The sequence below is a fragment of the Coccidioides immitis genome (genome assembly GCF_000149335.2).
Source record: "Coccidioides immitis RS genomic scaffold supercont3.2, whole genome shotgun sequence".
NCBI classification, from domain to species: domain Eukaryota; kingdom Fungi; phylum Ascomycota; class Eurotiomycetes; order Onygenales; family Onygenaceae; genus Coccidioides; species Coccidioides immitis.
In genome coordinates this window covers 478987-496407 of record NW_004504309.1, presented here as the reverse complement: position 1 = coordinate 496407, position 17421 = coordinate 478987, and the positions used below count along the sequence as shown (strand labels likewise).

Below are 17421 nucleotides of genomic sequence, written 5' to 3'. Positions count from 1 at the left end.
AAAGCAGTTTAGCTCTCCAGAGTACGGAAGTAACTTAATTAGTTAGTTACTTTGAGCATGACATGACAAAGCCAGAATGCTCCGGCCGCACACACCTTGCTCCAGGCTGGATCCTGCAAAGTCCGGCCTTGGCGCCAATCACCGCCCAGGAACGGCATGAAGATATGCCCGGATTGGGTATGGCCCGCAGCCTCCCCCGCCCACTGATTGGCTGAAATTGCTGGATCAAAATTACTAGTGGTAATGACGCCGGTGGGGCGGGCTGTCCAGTCGCCGAGGTTTGTTCTTGCCACTTTACCAAGCTCCTTCCCTTCCTGCTGGGCTCCTGCCTGCTGGACGTCATGCACCAACTCTTTCTTTTTAAACAACGATCACACAGCGGCCGTCTCAAAGCAGTCGACGCGTCGGGCTGGTTCACTACTGGTCGGGGGCAGCAGCGGACGAAGACGCCCGTTGTTATTCCCCTGTCGAACACACACCGCGCACGGCCACTGCAACGGGGCGGATTCGTGTTTTCCTGGCATATGATTTTCCGGCTGCCACGGAAAGAAAGTACGGCGCAGGAAAATCATATGCCAGAAAACACGAAGAAGAAAAACAGCGTTGTCGATCTGGGGAAAGCAATTGACTGGCAGCACTTGTCAAAACATGCAAAGAATACAAAGCTTGGCGCTGCTGCTGCTGCTTTTGCTTGTTCTGCTTGCTCGCGATCGAGACGCGCCCGCTTGGCAACTAGTCTTGACTGGCTCAATCATTCCCCAAGCTTTGGAGAATTCAATCATTCTTCCGGTGGATCTGCCACCTCGCCCCGGCATGCCAATCACGGTCCCCCCGCCGCCTTGCCAGGGTTAACGCGCCAATTGACGCCCTGGGTCGGTCATGGGTTGAAATTGCACCCTCTGTGGTCTTGGCTTGCGATGGAGGCAAATTCACGGAGGTACGAGTCCTCCCACGCGGAGCTGTCAAACTGTTTTTTCAAGTGCAGGATACCCGCCGGTGGGAAAAAACGGCTTCCCTGACGTTCCTCATGACTCGCTGGCCAGCGAGACTCCAGCCCACCCTGATCTGCAATTCGCCTCTGTGGGCATCAGGTCTCATTGTTTCTCCTTTGCAGGGAAAGGGGCATATAGTCACTGGAAAATTATCTACTTTACAACTAGCTTAATTTGCCTCCTGGCGAATAACCTATCTGGGAACCCTTGAATAGAACGCAACAGCGGATCGCTAAATTGCCACCACCACCACCACCGGCAAAGTGCATCAACCCTACCTCCCCGCTGCTGGGGCGTGGAGCTGAACAGTAATACATAATTCGCCGCCAGGGGCTCAAGTGTGTCTTCATGTGTTATGTTTCTATTTCGAGGACCATGGGAAGCTCGAGCTTCAAGAAAAATTAAAGCTTTCTCCCTTTCCTTTCCGTCCATTGTTTTCTCTCGAGAATACCCCAGAAAGTGGATGATGGAGTTGTGCGGAACCAGACCACTCGTTCCCGCCCCTGCATGCATGCATGGGGAACACTCAGGTACACAGGACATACTCCGTAGAGCCCGTCCAAAACATTAGGGGGAGATGGTTAGGGGGTATAACGGAGCGGTCCCGTCAGCCGAGTCATCAGGTAATTAACGACTTTTCTCAGGGGGGCAGATCGAACTATTCGACCGAGTGGCAGGTAATCACATGCTTATCAGTCTCGGTACTTTCGGTCGTTGAAAATGTCCACTTCACGCGGTGGAGTTCTCCAGCCCGCACCATCTCGATATTCCACAGGGGCCACTGTTACCTGTGCGTTCATTTGATTTGGGATGGGGATCTCTTCTCCTCGTGTGGGGAGTCTTTCGTCCGTTTTGTGTCTGGTGACGAACGGTGCCGCCACCAATCCTCCCTTGATGAGCTGTTCGGGCTCCAGTTGCTGCGTTTCGCGAATGTCCCTTTTAGGAACAATCAAAACGCCGAGCTCCATTGGCCGGATTGGCCTTGGGGTTTCCCCGTAAGAATGTGTGATGTGTGACGATCCTTCCGAAGGGGTGTTGGGTCTTTGGAGAGGTTGGTTTTCGTTCTTCTCCGATGGAGATCAGCGAAGGTAGTCGGGCATTTCTGCCTCGTACGTGGACCAGTGTGCTCGCGAGGCAAAATCCGAGCGTTACACAGGTGTTGGCGGGTTTCGATGTCATCGATCAACTCGGGCCGATTGACGATCGGTTGTCGACATTCGCGTCTTAACCACCCAAACACCTCAGCCAATTCTTGGCGAAGTTTACGCTTAGTTATGATATCTCTAAATGAAGAAAACGTGCTCTTGACTATGATGATTCGAAGCCTTACATCTGATTCTTCCATATGCACCTCGATATACCAGATCTGATCGCCCCCGTCGGGTACATGTCCTTGTTCCCATCGCGTTCCGATCCTCAAACCCCAAACTAGCACATCTTAACGCACAGGTCTCAAACGTTGTCCCGATTCGCCAGAGCAGGATCCGAGATGAAACTTCATATCTCACCCGAAATACTGATCGACGCAGCAGGTTTCCGATTAGTATCGTCATATGTGTGGCCAGAATGTGAATTATCGAGCTTTGCGATTCTTCGTCCATTCCCCACGATGCGGCTCACGCCCTCCCGCTCATTAGGTATTACCCCGCGATATCCACCGCGCTTCGTCATTTGAAGGCACAGGATCCCCTGGAGAGCTGCGCCTATCTGTTGGCTTTAATTTCGTCCTTTTTCGCAGCTGGCTTGGAGCCTGGGAACGAACGGGCTCCAGTCCCCCGTGCGACCTCGGTGACACATGAGAATCTCCTCCATCAAGGTATCCCTCAGCCCAATCCAGATTCGAGGCAACACGGCGTGAGTTGGATTTTGCCGTTTCTTCTTCTCGTCTTGCTTGATACTGCTGGTCCTGTCTCGCTTTTGAGATAACCTGCAATAGATTCGTCATCTTCCCTTTTTCCCTTTTTTTTTCCCCCCTCCCCTTGTCCGATATCAGTTTCATTTGATCTCATGTGCCATGACTTTGGAATTCATGTGCTTCTTCCGAACTTGCAGTTCGTCAAAACGTTCACGGGTGTTTTGGAAGAACTGGGAACTGTGGCGAGGAATTGTTCCGAACATCATATGAAGGTAGGGTGGTTGACAATGCGATAACTCGGCCTCGACCAAGATGGGTTGGTAAGCTGTTTCTGGCTCCTACCTCTAACATCCCACGGAAACTGGCCTTCCAGCCAGTATCGACTCTTCTCTTAGATGTGGATTTTACAACTTTGCTTTGTCTTCCTAGCCGGAAAAAGGACCTCAAGCCAGACTCTCTCTGAAAGGAGTTTCCTCAACCCGATTTCTATGCTTGCGAGAACCTACTACGCCCTCTATCGCCTCTCAAGACTTCTGAGTGCTAATTCCAATTAGCCACTTCTCTTATAGGATCATGATGTCCCCTTCCCCCCAAAGTTGTTGGGATCGGTGCTCGAATAAGTTTAGACTGGCAGAAGTTGATACCCCAGCAAACGATTGTCGAAGGGCAAGAAGGGGCAAACAGGATCGCAGACCTCCGGAATCACAAGACAGATTTGATAACCGGATGCTGGAGATAGGCTACAGGTATTTGATCAGTGATGGATCTGGCTTTGAAAGACTGTGTAGGACAGGGATGGAATATCAGAATCGCTCCCTGGATACATTGTATCTTTGATTTCTAACCATCAATCTACGGTCTTTGAAGCAAGAACGCCAGTGCGAGCATCAGCAGTCTTCAAGGGTGAAGTTTTAGGCAAAGACTGGTGGCGGACCACTCCATGGGTGTTTGACATCAAATACAAGGTCAGTGAACCAAGGTTTGGCTTACCGCTGTTATCTCTCGATATCGGGAGAAACTCCCTGACCAATTTTGCCAACCATCAGTCCCATGTTACGCCGGAACATCAATAACCACAACGCTTTGATATTCCCTGGCAACCCTAACCCGACCTCCTCCACACTTCCCAGACAAACTGAGGTGCTTTGACTGGCTGTGAAAGCACGGTTCGCTTGAGGATAGCGATGTTTTCGTAGATTTCAATTTAAGGGGTTTGCCCCATGGCGATCACTTCGCGAGCATTCTCGCGCCAACACGGAAATTTAGGGATATCCCATGAAGAATACCCTGCTTCCGAAAGGCTCTTTCCGGATCACCATAACCGTCAGGGGAAGATATTGACTCCATAAATGAAGTTCAAGGTGCAAGGGACGACAAAGAAGCAAAGTCTTGGCGAAGCTCAAGAGGATCAGACACAGAATTACCCTGATCCCTGGACGGGGAGAAACATCGCGTGGGATGCCACATTGGCATGGATATATATTATTGGCCGAGACAACGCTCTGGGATGCCGGCCCCCTTTTTTTCCCCCTCACAGAGATGATATATTCTGGGGTTATACGGAGTTGCGACGGCATCCCGTATGGTCTATCCCGTACTTACCGGAGTTGAAAAATGTATAAGAACTATTGCCGTCAAATCCTTTCGAGACAACTAATGCCCGAAATGTTGGGCGATGGTTCTCGACTTGCTTACGTTATTTAAAAAAAAAAAGAAAAAGGAATTTTTTTTCTCAAGGCCTAGATGGCTTAGGTAGCATTCAAATATGGACTTAGGTCATGAACGATAGCACCATTATAGTTAGGTATGGAGTATACAACTACGCCATCAAACTGGGATCCAGAAACACCGAACTCCAACCCGCCCAGCTCGAAAGCAAATATCAAGAACATTTAGAGAATATTCGACATCCTTTAATCATCGCATCTCACCCGTTGTGACCGCCGGTTTGTCGATTCAAAGTGAAGTTATTCGTTTACGATAACAACTCGTCAATATATGCCTTCTCCCGGGCAACTCCTCGCGCTTCGTCCTTGACTAGCACGGCAAGGACTTCTATAGGTGGATTCAGATCCAACGTGTGCGCTCGGCGCCAGCGTTTTATTCTTGCAATACCGATGCAAGGCTGCGAGAATTTGGCTTTAGCGATTGGGTTCAAAAAACATAAGAAACCAGAATTGGGGGGAGGATATGTGAAGGCTTTACCCCGTATTGATTTGATAAATCGAAATGTCGGAGGATCTTCTCGTGTATGCTTAGACCTTCTTGGTGCACTGCAGAATCAATCCGGGTCGCCGTTAGCATTGCTTTGTAGAGCAAGTTCCTATTCCTCTTGGAGAGTTGCGCATGCCGTGTATTTCAAAAGAAAGAACGGCCGCCGGAACGATTATCATGCAGCGGAAGAGAGTAACTGATGCGCATACCTCTGGGCGCGCTCATCTTCGCCTCCTCCGCCTCCCAATACCGCCGTATATCCTCCTCCGTCAACGCCTCCGCCTTTTTATCCTCGGCTGACTTGGGCGCTTGGAGTTGCACGCGGGCTTGCTCGCGAACGACATTCTCGGATTTTGATGATGCTGCGATAGGCTGTGCGGGTACGACTACTTCCTGTTCGGCGACGTCCGCGACGAGGGTGGGTGCGGCTGGCGATGGGCTCTTCGAGACGCCCTTGCGGCCGGCGAGTTCAGGTTCAGCGGTCGGTGAGGGAGAGGAGATGTCTTTGAGGTGTTTGGAGGATGGGCCAGATGTAGGCTTTGAGATGCGTGATTTTGTGCCGAAAGAGAGGGTTTGTTGGTGTCTGGTGGAGGCGGGGTTGCCAGAGCGGCGGCGGGTGGGCGGCATGGTTGCGTCTCGTGGTGGGTGAGAAAGAAACTTGGGATATGGCGATTGATGAGGGCACCTAGATGCGAATGAATACTTCTTTCTGAAGTATCAGTTGATTCTTGTCCCAGTGTGAAAAAGGGTTTTCGTGGTCCGGCTGCTTGGACGGTTTGCTGCCTGCTCGTATTCTGGTTGCCCATGGCAACCAGCCCTACAACACCGAGCTTGGCCTTCTATCCCGCCCTGAATCCCAGGTTGAAAGCTCTTTCGAGTGAGCGTTTGAGTCGAAGAAGGACGAAATTTTACGGGTCTAAGGTTGAGATAGATACCGTTAATGTTCACTATAAGGCTTGAAGCTGGCTGCTTCGGTGGCTTTATTTACAAATTCGGCCTTGGCTGGAACTTGAGCGCTTCCGACACGATCTCCACCATCTCCACCACCTTCTCTTCCTCCAATCGTCTGCCGACAAGCTGCAGGGAGACGGGCGCCCCGTGATAGAACTCCGGATCATAGTCATCCTGGACTGCTTGGTCTCTGCTGCTGAGAGCTTTCCAGTCGCTGCCTCGCTTGAGATCAACAGACTTGTCAGCATATGTGACTGGGAATGTGCAGCCAGGAAGGTCTGTTCGTTTTTTCATTCAGTCAGCTCTTGATCCATCGACTGGCATCAACGGAAAGTTAAACATACCGAGCAGATTTGCGACTCCCGTGTAGCCTACATAATCCACCGTTTCTCCCAGTCCCAGACGGGCAGCAGCCGCTGCTGCGACTGGGGTGATAATGCAGTCCATTGGCCCAGCTGTAGCTGTTTTAGTCGCGAGCCAGCGATCAAGGTAGTCCTTCTGAAGCTGATTTCTCCTCAGGATCATTTCCCGCAGCTTTTCGGGGCCCAGTTTTCCACCGGAGGCCTTCCCGCCAGCAAACATTCTCTGCATGGCGCCGTAGAGGGGCTCCTGGAAGGCCTGGAGGTTTGGCATGATGGCCGAGGAGCCCAGTTCATCGAAGCCTTCTGCAAGGAGATTCATGATTTCCCGGTGGGCAATTGGTTCCCTGAAGTATCCAAAACTTTAGCTGGCGTTAAAGCAATAAAAACAGAGATAAGCTGTTTACCATTCAAAAACATCATGTCCAGCATCTTGCAAGGCTGTCTTTACCATTTCCAAAGCTCGCTCAACGGGCGGATGGCAAGTGATAATGGTGTCATTGTTTCCTAGCACACCGATTCTCAATTTTCGTCCCTTGGGCTGGATGACATCTTTCTTCCAGGGCATGGGAACGATCTTTGGGTCATAATTCCAGGGTGCCGCTTCCTCTGAGAGAACGGACTCACAGAACAGTTTTATCGATCGTAGTGAAGGTGACATCGGTCCGCAGACACCGTTGACGAAATCCTGGCCTGGAATACTGGGCCTGCCTCCCCAAATTGGGAGGCGCCCAAAGGATGGTTTTAGTCCATATAAATGACAGAAAGCGCTGGGGATTCGAATGCTGCCACCGATATCAGTGCCCACCCCAAGAGGAGAGGCTCTCATGGCCATGATGGCACCTTCGCCTCCAGAAGAACCGCCCGGAGTAAGGCCTTTATGGATGGGGTTCCGCGTTTCACCCCATACTCGGTTGGATGTTTCGGGCATCATCATAGCCGTTGGGACGTTGGTTTTGACATAGAATACTGCACCCAGGTCTTTGAGGATATGCACCAAAACTGACTCTTTGTCGGTGGGTTCGTTGGCGTATAACGACATTCCAATTGAAGAGGGATGCGGGGGAGTGATAAAGTTATCTTTCAACGACAACGGCAACCCGTGGAGGGGGCCAATGGTTTTGTTATTCTTCGCGAGATATTCATCCAGATACCTGGCTCGTGCCAGCCCTTCACGGAAGAGGACTTCAGTCACACAGTTTGTCTGCCATCTTCTTGTCAGATATATTGATCGACGAGTTCACAGACACCAGGTTTATCAAGGTTATACCAGCTTCTGGGCAATTACTGCAGCCTTGCAGAATGCATTTGTCGCTGCCACCGAAGTTAAACTTCTGCTTCTGATCCGTTGAAGAAGAGTCTCGGCGTCCGAGTTGATGATCTCAAGCTCTTCGGCGGATAGCAGCCCAGAGGTCTTGGGGAAGGATCTCAAATCTCGTGGTAGGTCTTCTTCCCTGACATCGGGGACCTTGAAGAAGGCATTGATGGCATCATCACGCCTCTTTTGGGCAATGGCCGAGATTTCTTTGTATGTCTGAAGCATGGCTGCGAAGCTAGGATAAATACTATATCAAATCACGATATTGTTGCTTGCATTTGAAATGAATACACGCCATTTTCCTTGGACGGACAGTGGCACCACCAGCAGGCTTATATCATTCCGTTCCTGGCCATTTGACTAGCAGGGATGCATACCACGGCAATTCGCATGAGGGGCATCTGGAGAGGGGGAAAGATGGATGATGTTTAGCTGTCCTGCGCTTGTGGAGAACCCCAGAATTCTGGTTTGTCCCAGTGCATTCAGCGGAAGTTGAGCGGATATGACGGGACGCCTCTAATTGGTAAAGCAGAGCCTAGCCTCGGTGTTTGGTTGCTTGGGCTCCCGGATATCGGCCCCGATTAGCTCTGGCTGAAAGGCGCTCACTTGAGATTCGTAATTGTGTCCAAACCTAAATCTAGACTCCTTTGATCTCGATTGCACGGCTGCTATATGTATGTATGTACGGGATGAACAGTCCTTCTGCTGCAGTTTACCCCTCTCGGCGATGTGGATGGAAAGTGTATTCGCGGAGTTCGCAGAGGTAAATAGAGAACCACCGGCCGAGTGACAGCGGAATATTTCCTTCATCCTACGGGGCTACTCCGTACCCAGATACAATCAATCAGCCTCTCTTCCGTACATTTCATCAACCTACAAGCTGCGACGGTGTCTGCACGTCTGGACTAAGTAATCAATTTATGATATTTGCTGGGTTCGGTTGATGTTTTGACATGGCCGACCTTCAGCCAACAAATCTGCTCCCGGGGACCTTTGGTCTTTGCAACTGCCTGGCCAGGTGACGAGCCACTCCTATTCCCTGCTCGAAAAGCCTGCCTTGCAATCCCGTTCAATGTCGTTGCCTCGATCATGGCCTCGGTAGCTGCTGCTGCGCCATAATCAGTGACTGCGTTGTTGATACTGGATAGAAAGCCAAGCAACAATGATGAATGATTTCGTAGCAGCTCGTAGCTAAGCATCCGGTCATTGCAACCCGACCGCGATACGTGACGGTGTGAATATGAACCGTGCGCCTACAATAGATTCCTTTGAATTCCAATCTTTCCCTGGGGGAGTTTTACATATTTCAGAATACTTTTATTTCTTGATTGATGATACCTCCAAATCCACCAAGTCGCGCATCGGGATCGGGATGCAAATGACCGGCTAAATGTGTTTCCTGCAGCAAAAAAGGCGAAAGCCGAGGCTCTGTCACCAAGCCAACAGCGCGTGGCGTCATTGGCTGTGCTCGACGCGAACCTGGACAGATTTCGCGTTGAGGCAGGAATCGAACTCCCCGAAGACGGGACTTTCGCAACACAGACTGACCGCATGTTGATGCTGAGATAAATTTCATTTGAGTGACGTACCATGAGTCGCAAGGCTTCTGAGCAGGCTTTAGCCAATCTACTTCCCACTCTTGCTGAATCCTTGCCTGAGGAGCTAGTCGAACTGGCTGCGTATCTACTGGCGCAGTCACGAAGCTATGGAGGTAGTTTGAAGCCTGAGGAGGAAATTGCGAGACCTTATGCGTGTGCAGAAATTGCTTGCAAGAGGTTTGTTTCCACATATCTGTTATGTCGATTTATTACGTGACTGAGAACTAATCAAGCCCTCTTTCTTTTTTTCTGTAGGTTGAGCAAGTCGTTGAAACTCCCTCCGAGAACCAGCCGTCCGCCATGTCCCCCAAGAATATACAAGAAATTATTCGCATACCTAGAGCAATTGCTTTCGCAATCATCCACGGCAGCTAAACGGCAGGAGAAGGATAAGGTCCAGCCACAGCCAAGGCGAAGTACAAGAGAGCGCCGTGGAGGCCCAGTTACGCCTTCAAAAACGGAGGCTAAAAGCTTCGTGACTCCATCCAAGTCGACTAAGACAGCTAGAATAGATAAGACAACCGCGATTCAATCCAGACTGTCCACAATAATCCAAGATGCACCTTCATGGACGATGCCTACAATCCGGAATATCTGCAGGGCTCTTACCGCGTCGCTGTCAAGATTAGTCCCCTTCGCTCCGCCAAAAGTGTCAACGTCTTTTCCTCCGCATATATTTGCGGGATTATCATCGGTATTATGCTTCGCTGAGAGGACCCTGTCCGACGACAGCCAAGGTCTTGATCCGAACCATATACGATTGCTCTCTGCAGTTTCGGACCATTCTCAACCGGAAGAAACTTCATACCGTGAGAACATGATAACACTTATAATAGCAATATATTTCCTCGTCATTGTGCGAATGCTTGGGCTGGGACGCGATGAGAACCCTCACCCTGGCAGCTCGAACCGACGCGAACTTGATATGGATATGTTCAATGATCTAGCCACAGCTGCTCTTGCTAGCGAAGGTCTAACCGCCGACCAGACCCTGCTGGACAACGTTCATGTGTGGGTCAGAACGATTATTATGCGTGACTGGATGAATGGAAATGAGTGGTTTGAAAACATTCCTGTCGCCGATCCCGATCGCGGCCAAGGAGGAGCCGGAGCAGGAAACGATGAGTCTGGAGGGAATTTGGGGGATAATGATGACGAGGAAGACGGCATTATCAGTCCAAAGAAGCGGAGATTGATGAATCGTTACGTTAGAAAAGTGACGCATCGCTCTCTACGGGACATTGATAACCAGCGTCCAAAATTGCTGCCCGGCTTGGGAACCATGATGCATGATCGGGTGGATTGGTTGAGTGAGGGTAAAAAGGATGAGTATGTAACCTGGAAAGAGGGAACTATGAAGCGGATACGGGAGATCGAGAGTGCTGCAGTCACAGCTTAGTTGGCCTATATGCCATCGCAGGGACCGCTTGTCTGTATGTACGTGCCTAGCAAGTTGACACGAACCGGCCATGCAGAACCATATGTGCTTAATACCAGATACTTCTTGTTCGGTGATGCGGGATTTCTTCTTTCCCGTCGTTTTCCACTTCCTTCATCCGATCGTACAATAGGAAGTCGATCAAAATGGCATTAACACCCATGGGCTTCTCTTCCCCACCCTCTTCTTCATCGTCACCTCCAAGATCCCGTGGCTCGAGGTTGTTACGCTTCTTCTCTTCCTCCGCCAAATTCATGTCTAACGCCTCAACGGACTGCGATCCCGAGGTAGATAACGACGATCCTTCCGCATATGCACCAGCCTTCGCAGCAGCATGGTTCCTCATGATCATCTGACGGATCAGTTCCACGCACCAGATACTAGCCCCACGCAGCTCTATCTCCCACTTGTCGCCGCTCGGAATCAGCTTTAGCTGGCGAATGTGACTTTCTAGCCGGGGGGAGTACAACAGACAGCCTAATTGGTGAAGCATCTGCGGGACGCGATAATCTGCAAACATCGTTATTTTATCAATGTCGTTGAATTTACCGTACTTTCTGCCCCGGAAACAGGCCCATATATCTGCGACTAGAATCTGAGCGCGTTTGTAGAAGCGTACGGTTTTGCGTTCGAAGGTTGCTTCATCACGGAAGCAAGGGAAATTTTCTGCTAAAAGGTTTACCAGAGCGGCAGCGGAATTGTTTGCTTCTTCAATGCAGTTGACGAAGCTGCAATCATATTCCTGTCGTTCTCCAAATTCAGCAAGTGAGGGAAATAAAGGTCTTCAATGGCCACCTACATCACAAAGAATTCGACCCGCTTCGCGGAGACTTGCTATCCGCTCTTGCAAGAGTGGAATTTCTTCGTCTGTCGCAGACCGAAAGACATGCTTTATGACGTCTTCCGTGCATTCTTCTGCATTTTGCCAGAATTCAGGGCTCGTAATTGGGATCTCTGCAAGTTTCAGCAAATCTGTGAGCCGCAGAGGAACCAGGATCTCAATGAGTTTACCTTCATCCAAAGCTCTTTGTAGTGCAGCAACAAGGCTCCAGTAGCCGGTCCACCGCTTTCCACGATAATCTATGGCAAAGCGTTTAGACTCATCCTTCTCGGCGGACCAGAAGCTAAAGTTTAACAGATCCATTGTAAAAATAAAATCAACGGTCTTCTCGTTCTTTTCCTTTGGATGCAATTCGTGTGATGCCCACGTCTTAGTGGAATAAGATCTCTCCTGCATCATCTGCCATATTGTCTCTGCTGCTTCTTTTGTCTTTGCGGGAGAAAGCGCAACGTCGATGGCGTTGTCGAAAACGTATTGGGCGCCTTGCAGCACTTTGGTCTCAGCCGGCGCGTTTTTGGGTGGGCCGCCCAAACCCAGGGACTGGCGGAGGAGCTCGAGGAGCTCTGGATCCGCTTCGTCATCAGACATTCTGACGAATATGTATTAAGGGTATCTACAAGTAGCTCAATTGTCTCGCGGGAAAGGGCAGGAAATGGACCCTTTCCATTTGCACAGAATGGATAGTAACTAAAAATGAGTCACGATGAACAGGAAATAACTCCCAGAGCACAGACCTCAAAGAAACGCTCAAAAGCAATTTCTATCAGGACAAAGAGTCAAAATGAATGGAAACTGTACTCCAAGTCAATAAAAGAGAAAGACAGGAAAGGTGAACAATTGTCAGGAAAAGGTTGATATCCCAGGCTGCCTGTTTCGGGATTTGATGCTGCTGCTTTTAAGTTCAGATCATGTCAGCACAACAGCCGCCGGAGCCGCCGTTGACGCACCGCAAGAAACAAAGCACAAGATGGCCAGCAGGGAGGGGCCGGCGCGCGATCTCAAGCTTTCTGCCCTTTAATTAGTGATAAAGGTCAATTGGCTTGGGGACTGTTAGTAGGATATTTGCTGGGAGCAAGGTGTTTTCTATAGTTAGGTGGAATATCCGCAATTCATTCTCAGACCTCCATGGTCTCGTGCTCAGCACTTGAAGATTTGAAAGATTAGGAACCCTCATTCTGGGAATCGGGGATAACCCAACAGTTTATCTTATCCATAGCCCTTTGCTGGAGGTTACTTTTAGAGGGAAAAAAAAAATACAGAGTAGCCCTGATATAAATGTCGCATGAGTGTGCGTGCCTCCCACAACCACGTCGTCTCTGAGGTAGTTTGTAGTTGAGAGGATCATGCAAGTGTGCCGATGTGAGAGCCACTAGTTGGTTATCCAAACAGGAACACAATGCAAAGTGTTGACATTAGAGCCAGTCAGCTTGTTAGATCGGTTGGCCCTGTGAAGCAGCCCAGTGTCTTCCTTGCATTGTGAACCCACTCTTATTTATTTAGCTAGTAGGGTCGGACTTCAAGGCTCGCCGCTGAATCTCCCTCCCAACAACAACACTAAGCGCCACACTCCCCTGGCTTTTCTTTTTTTGTTTTTTCTTTTTTTCAGTCAAAAGAGAGCTATCCTATGAATTCTATGGATCTGCCTATCCAGCTCTACCTCTAGTCGACGTGTATCTTAGCCAGATACCTTTTACTCAAAGATGTCGCAGGCCGACACGGCACCAGGGCCACGAGACAAACACCTCAGGCAGTCTCTCGGCACTCTATCGTCGAACATCCGGAAGGTAGGCTGAGCAATGAGCGCGAATGTGGTGATAAGTCAATGCTGATACCAATTCTTTGCTATAGTCTCGCGTACTCCTCGTCGGTGCTGGCGGAATCGGGTGCGAACTCTTAAAGAACCTTCTGCTGACGGGATTCGGCGAGGTTCATATAATCGACCTCGACACGATTGACCTATCTAATCTGAATCGCCAGTTTCTCTTTCGGCATGAACACATAAAGAAGCCTAAAGCCTTGGTATGCCTCGTCGCCGGCGCGTTTCCCGGGAACTATTACGGCTGACTTTCATGCTCTACACGACAGGTTGCAAAGGAGGTAGCGAGCAAATTTCGCCCGCAAGCAAAACTGGAGGCATACCATGCCAATATTAAAGATAGTCGGTTCAATGTCGAATGGTTCACGTCTTTCGATATCGTTTTCAACGCTTTGGATAACCTGGATGCCCGACGACACGTCAATCGCATGTGTTTAGCAGCAGACGTACCGTTGATCGAGAGCGGGACGACCGGGTACAACGGGCAGGTCCAGGTCATAAGAAAAAGTCGCACCGAATGCTATGATTGCACCAGCAAGCCGGTCCCTAAATCTTTTCCAGTTTGCACGATAAGGAGCACGCCAAGCCAGCCTATTCACAGCATCGTATGGGCGAAGAGCTATTTACTGCCAGAGCTTTTTGGGACATCTGAGGATGATGTTGAGATGGACCATTCAGAGGACTCTGAGAATGCCGAAGAGATCGCAAATCTCCGACAGGAAGCGCAGGCCCTCAAGGAGGTTAAAAATTCGATGGGGTCTTCGGATTTTGCCAAGAAGGTATTTGAGAAGGTGTTCTCTCAAGATATCGTAAGACTACGCAGCATGGAAGAAATGTGGAAGAGCCGGAAGGCCCCCGAGCCTCTTTCATATGAATCTTTGGAATCTGAAGCTAGTTCGGTTGACTCGCTTATATCCACTCAGGACCAAACGACTTGGAATTTGGTTGAAAATTTTGCTGTCTTTAAAGACAGTACTGAGCGTTTGGTCAAGAGATTGAAGACCCTGCAAGCAGAAGTCCCAGAGGGGCCGCCTCCAATCGTGACCTTTGACAAAGATGATGTCGATACGCTTGATTTTGTTGCTGCCGGTGCCAACCTTCGCTCCGCGATCTTTTCAATCGACTTGAAATCTAAATTCGAGATTAAGCAAATGGCTGGAAACATTATCCCAGCGATCGCTACAACTAATGCCATGACAGCTGCACTCTGCGTCCTACAGGCGTTCAAGGTTTTGAAGGATGACTATGAAAACGCAAAAATGGTATGACGTTCATGCCCCACAGCCTTTTGGTCTATACTAAATGCTTCTTAGATTTTCCTTGAGCGGTCTGGAGCTCGAGCTATCAACACAGATACCCTCAAACCGCCTAACCCAGAATGTCCAGTTTGCTCCGTTGCCCAGGGAAAAATATTCGTCGATCCGGATAGGGCCACTTTAAATCATCTAGTCGAGGGCGTCCTCCGGCTAAAGCTAGGCTATGGAGAGGAATTTTCAATCAGTAACCAGCTTGGAACCATCTATGATCCTGATTTAGAAGATAATTTGCCGAAGAAACTAAGCGAACTCGGCGTGGAGAAAGATAGATTTGTTACTGTGATTGATGAAGAGGACCAGCGACCCAAAGTTAACTTGGAATTGCTTGTTGCTGAACGGTAAGAGCCCAGTATATTACTGTTTTCTTGATCATCATTTTCTTTCCCCCGCACGAGAAGCCTTTGGGCACTGACGGGTTTTAATAGACGGGCTCCTGAACCAGAGTCGCCAATATCTCTTGAGACTGAAGTCACCATCCCGGCTAAACCCAACGTGCCTGCACCAGAAGTCACCACAAATGGTGCGGCGGAGCAGACCAACGGTACGCCAGGCAAAAGAAAACGAACTGCAGAGGAAGCAGAGCTCGAAAATGGCGATCCTCTAGCTAGGAAAGTTGCGAAAATCGACACGAATGGCGGCGACATCAATCCGATTGTCCTAGATGATGATACAGGCGCGATTCTAATCGATGATTAGTCCCTTCTAGTACCATTAATCAAACCCACGCAACTCACTGCTTAAACCGTTCCCCTTTGATCGGTGAGATACCAACCCGGTCGAGTCGGACATCCAACCCATCCGTTTCCAAGACGAGCGGTATCCTTTCTACCATTTTTTCATCAATCTTTTGATGTGAACCAATTAATCACGGTCGCAAAAAAGCTCTTCTAGATTCTATGTCATCATATCTTGCTATTGGTGTTCTGTTTTTCATATTCCTGTACATACATGGGAGGATATGTGAGGTCAATGGGGATTTCCGGCGCAAAACTATACGGGTGATAAAGCTTTGGCTCGAAGTCGTTGGCTCTCTGTGTTGCATTTCTGCATTGCTCTGGATGGAACAGGAATTGTTTTTCTTTTCTTTTCCTTTTTTTATTTTTGTCTATTTCTCGCGATCGGACGGAAATATGACGCGACACATTGTAACTGTATCTTTTGCACGTTCTGGCTATTTTCGGCCTCAGTATGATCCTTCTCTTCACCCTTCTACATTTTTCTTACAGAGCACTTAGTCCACCGTCGAGATTTAAAACGCAATTGTTGGCGTACTGGTTCGTTGCCAGGAAAAGGGCTGCATCGGCGACCTCCTCGCACGTGCCGAATCTCTGAAGTGGGACGGACAACCGTGCTTCCTCGCGGATTTGGGGACTCAGCTCTGAACTAGATTGTTAGCAACATTTCTTGCTTTGTCTATCTTTCTCGTTTTTCCCCCCTAATGTGCTGGATTATAGAATGGGCATCATGGGGGGACCCATGACTTGTTTTAATAATGTGTATTAAGAAGTTGTAATACAACACCATCATTTGGCTAAGAACATACCGTCAAGCATCTTTGTCTCGATGTAGCCTGGGACAATGACGTTTGCACGGAGTCTGACTCCGTGTCTGGACGCCGCAGCTTCTGCTACAATTGCACGTGTTAGAGCAATCACTCCGGCCTTAGTGGATGCGTATGTAGCTGCTCCGATGCCTCCCTTCACGGCATGAAGGGACGATATGTTAATTATGCATTTTGAGTCTCCATTGCCGCGTGATGATGGTTTACGAAGAACACGGCTAGCCATAGCTCGGCAGGCGAATATAGTTCCTCGAAGATTTGTGTCAAGCATGTCTGAAATAGCCTCGTCCTTAGCGAAAGGGAGGAGCGAAGTGTGCGAAACACCGGCAGCGTTAACAAGAATATCGACTTGGTTCTGAAAATGTCAGTAGGGAAGCGGCGAGACTCGGCCTTTGAAGCTATCTTACCATGACTTTTTTAACGTCTTCAGACCAAAATGATGGGTTTCCAACATCTCCGATGACCAAGGACACCCGATCATTCACGGACAGGTGCACTTGGGATTTGGACGCGAAGCCTCCCCATCGCTTGGATTCGGTGGTTGCGGATTCCTCTTTTTGTGCTTTTGCCGCATCTTCCTTTTTAACGGGCCGCGATGGAACTATCTCCCCTAGCCGCTCCAATGCGCTGTTCAAACGCTCCTCGCTTCGGCTGACGAGAATGACTTTGTCAGCGCCTTCGAGTAGCATACGTTGCGTTATGGCAAAGCCAATTCCTGACGAGGCGCCCGTGACCATGCATGTCGTTTTTTGTAAGCGGCCGAGGCTCTTAGAAGGTCGTGTAGATGCGCTAAAGTACTTTTCACTCCAAGTGTTAGGGTATAAGGGAGCATTATTTGCAACGAAACAAGGAACAAATGCGCTCAATCGGGAGGCTCTGAGAGCCGCCCCGCGCAGCTGCCGGCTGCAATGGGACGAAAAGAAGAGCTTGGCCATCGAAACAAGGCCTGGCAATAAATTTCGGATGCAAGGCTCCCAGACACAAACGTCAATATTGCACCGTGTCTCTACTTCAGTCAGATTAGCACAGTACAGTAGCTTGTCATAGAGAGTACGGCGATAGATGTATTAATGAGCAAGACTGTTAACTTGATTAACTATGTGAATTGAAAATAAAAGAGAGCCAGATATCAAATTTCAATCTTCAATTGCTGGGCGGGCCG

The 17421-nt window shown here is 49.4% G+C and overlaps 9 protein-coding genes across 9 annotated transcripts; 3 read left to right on the top strand and 6 right to left on the bottom strand.

Moving 5' to 3' along the window:
• Window positions 1-62: 62 nt before the first annotated feature.
• On the top strand, window positions 63-1019 carry CIMG_09698 (uncharacterized protein; the record flags this gene model as incomplete). Its single annotated transcript, XM_001240076.1, has 3 exons — window positions 63-177; window positions 239-278; window positions 380-1019. The coding sequence occupies 3 exons, from the start codon at window positions 63-65 to the stop codon at window positions 1017-1019; spliced, it is 795 nt and encodes a 264-aa protein (XP_001240077.1).
• Window positions 1020-1684: 665 nt separating this feature from the next.
• Window positions 1685-2937, bottom strand: CIMG_09699 (uncharacterized protein; the record flags this gene model as incomplete). Its single annotated transcript, XM_001240077.2, has 4 exons — window positions 1685-2013; window positions 2106-2420; window positions 2501-2699; window positions 2755-2937. 4 exons carry the CDS (start codon window positions 2935-2937, stop codon window positions 1685-1687), a joined length of 1026 nt encoding a protein of 341 aa, XP_001240078.2.
• A 1624-nt stretch (window positions 2938-4561) lies between these two features.
• CIMG_09701 (DNA polymerase delta subunit 4) lies at window positions 4562-5787 on the bottom strand. Its single transcript, XM_001240079.2, has 3 exons — window positions 5271-5787; window positions 5053-5120; window positions 4562-4972 (listed from the first exon to the last, which is right to left on the bottom strand). Exons 1-3 carry the CDS (start codon window positions 5686-5688, stop codon window positions 4823-4825), a joined length of 636 nt encoding a protein of 211 aa, XP_001240080.1. The 5' UTR covers window positions 5689-5787; the 3' UTR covers window positions 4562-4822.
• Window positions 5788-6005: 218 nt separating this feature from the next.
• Window positions 6006-7914, bottom strand: CIMG_12411 (acetamidase; the record flags this gene model as incomplete). The annotated part of the gene is made up of 4 exons (XM_012358765.1): window positions 6006-6290; window positions 6357-6718; window positions 6779-7575; window positions 7642-7914. 4 exons carry the CDS (start codon window positions 7912-7914, stop codon window positions 6046-6048), a joined length of 1677 nt encoding a protein of 558 aa, XP_012214188.1. The 3' UTR covers window positions 6006-6045.
• Window positions 7915-8205: 291 nt separating this feature from the next.
• CIMG_09702 (uncharacterized protein) lies at window positions 8206-8780 on the bottom strand (the record flags this gene model as incomplete). The annotated part of the gene is made up of 3 exons (XM_001240080.2): window positions 8206-8320; window positions 8406-8500; window positions 8652-8780. The coding sequence occupies 3 exons, from the start codon at window positions 8778-8780 to the stop codon at window positions 8206-8208; spliced, it is 339 nt and encodes a 112-aa protein (XP_001240081.2).
• Window positions 8781-9279: 499 nt separating this feature from the next.
• On the top strand, window positions 9280-10785 carry CIMG_09703 (origin recognition complex subunit 6; the record flags this gene model as incomplete). The annotated part of the gene is made up of 2 exons (XM_001240081.2): window positions 9280-9464; window positions 9543-10785. 2 exons carry the CDS (start codon window positions 9280-9282, stop codon window positions 10684-10686), a joined length of 1329 nt encoding a protein of 442 aa, XP_001240082.2. The 3' UTR covers window positions 10687-10785.
• On the bottom strand, window positions 10775-12154 carry CIMG_09704 (uncharacterized protein; the record flags this gene model as incomplete). The annotated part of the gene is made up of 3 exons (XM_001240082.2): window positions 10775-11467; window positions 11525-11679; window positions 11737-12154. The coding sequence occupies 3 exons, from the start codon at window positions 12152-12154 to the stop codon at window positions 10775-10777; spliced, it is 1266 nt and encodes a 421-aa protein (XP_001240083.2).
• Window positions 12155-13266: 1112 nt separating this feature from the next.
• Window positions 13267-15875, top strand: CIMG_09705 (ubiquitin-activating enzyme E1-like protein; the record flags this gene model as incomplete). Its single annotated transcript, XM_001240083.2, has 5 exons — window positions 13267-13350; window positions 13415-13585; window positions 13652-14644; window positions 14696-15036; window positions 15124-15875. 5 exons carry the CDS (start codon window positions 13267-13269, stop codon window positions 15392-15394), a joined length of 1860 nt encoding a protein of 619 aa, XP_001240084.1. The 3' UTR covers window positions 15395-15875.
• Window positions 15123-17416, bottom strand: CIMG_09706 (3-oxoacyl-acyl carrier protein reductase). Its single transcript, XM_001240084.2, has 3 exons — window positions 16667-17416; window positions 16242-16614; window positions 15123-16076 (listed from the first exon to the last, which is right to left on the bottom strand). The coding sequence occupies exons 1-3, from the start codon at window positions 17192-17194 to the stop codon at window positions 15919-15921; spliced, it is 1059 nt and encodes a 352-aa protein (XP_001240085.1). The 5' UTR covers window positions 17195-17416; the 3' UTR covers window positions 15123-15918.
• Between the last annotated feature and the right edge of the window lie 5 nt (window positions 17417-17421).

Bases quoted from the DNA above. Each gene is read 5' to 3' on its own strand.
- CIMG_09701 (XM_001240079.2), bottom strand. From the start codon at position 5,688: ATGCCGCCCACCCGCCGCCGCTCTGGCAACCCCGCCTCCACCAGACAC. The intron at 5,121-5,270 runs GTATGCGCATCA...TTGATTCTGCAG, and splicing joins GAAGATGAGCGCGCCCAGAG to TGCACCAAGAAGGTCTAAGC. The intron at 4,973-5,052 runs GTAAAGCCTTCA...AAATTCTCGCAG, and splicing joins ATTTATCAAATCAATACGGG to CCTTGCATCGGTATTGCAAG.
- CIMG_09706 (XM_001240084.2), bottom strand. From the start codon at position 17,194: ATGGCCAAGCTCTTCTTTTCGTCCCATTGCAGCCGGCAGCTGCGCGGG. The intron at 16,615-16,666 runs GTAAGATAGCTT...TGACATTTTCAG, and splicing joins AAGACGTTAAAAAAGTCATG to AACCAAGTCGATATTCTTGT. The intron at 16,077-16,241 runs GTATGTTCTTAG...AATCTAGTTCAG, and splicing joins CGAGACAAAGATGCTTGACG to AGCTGAGTCCCCAAATCCGC.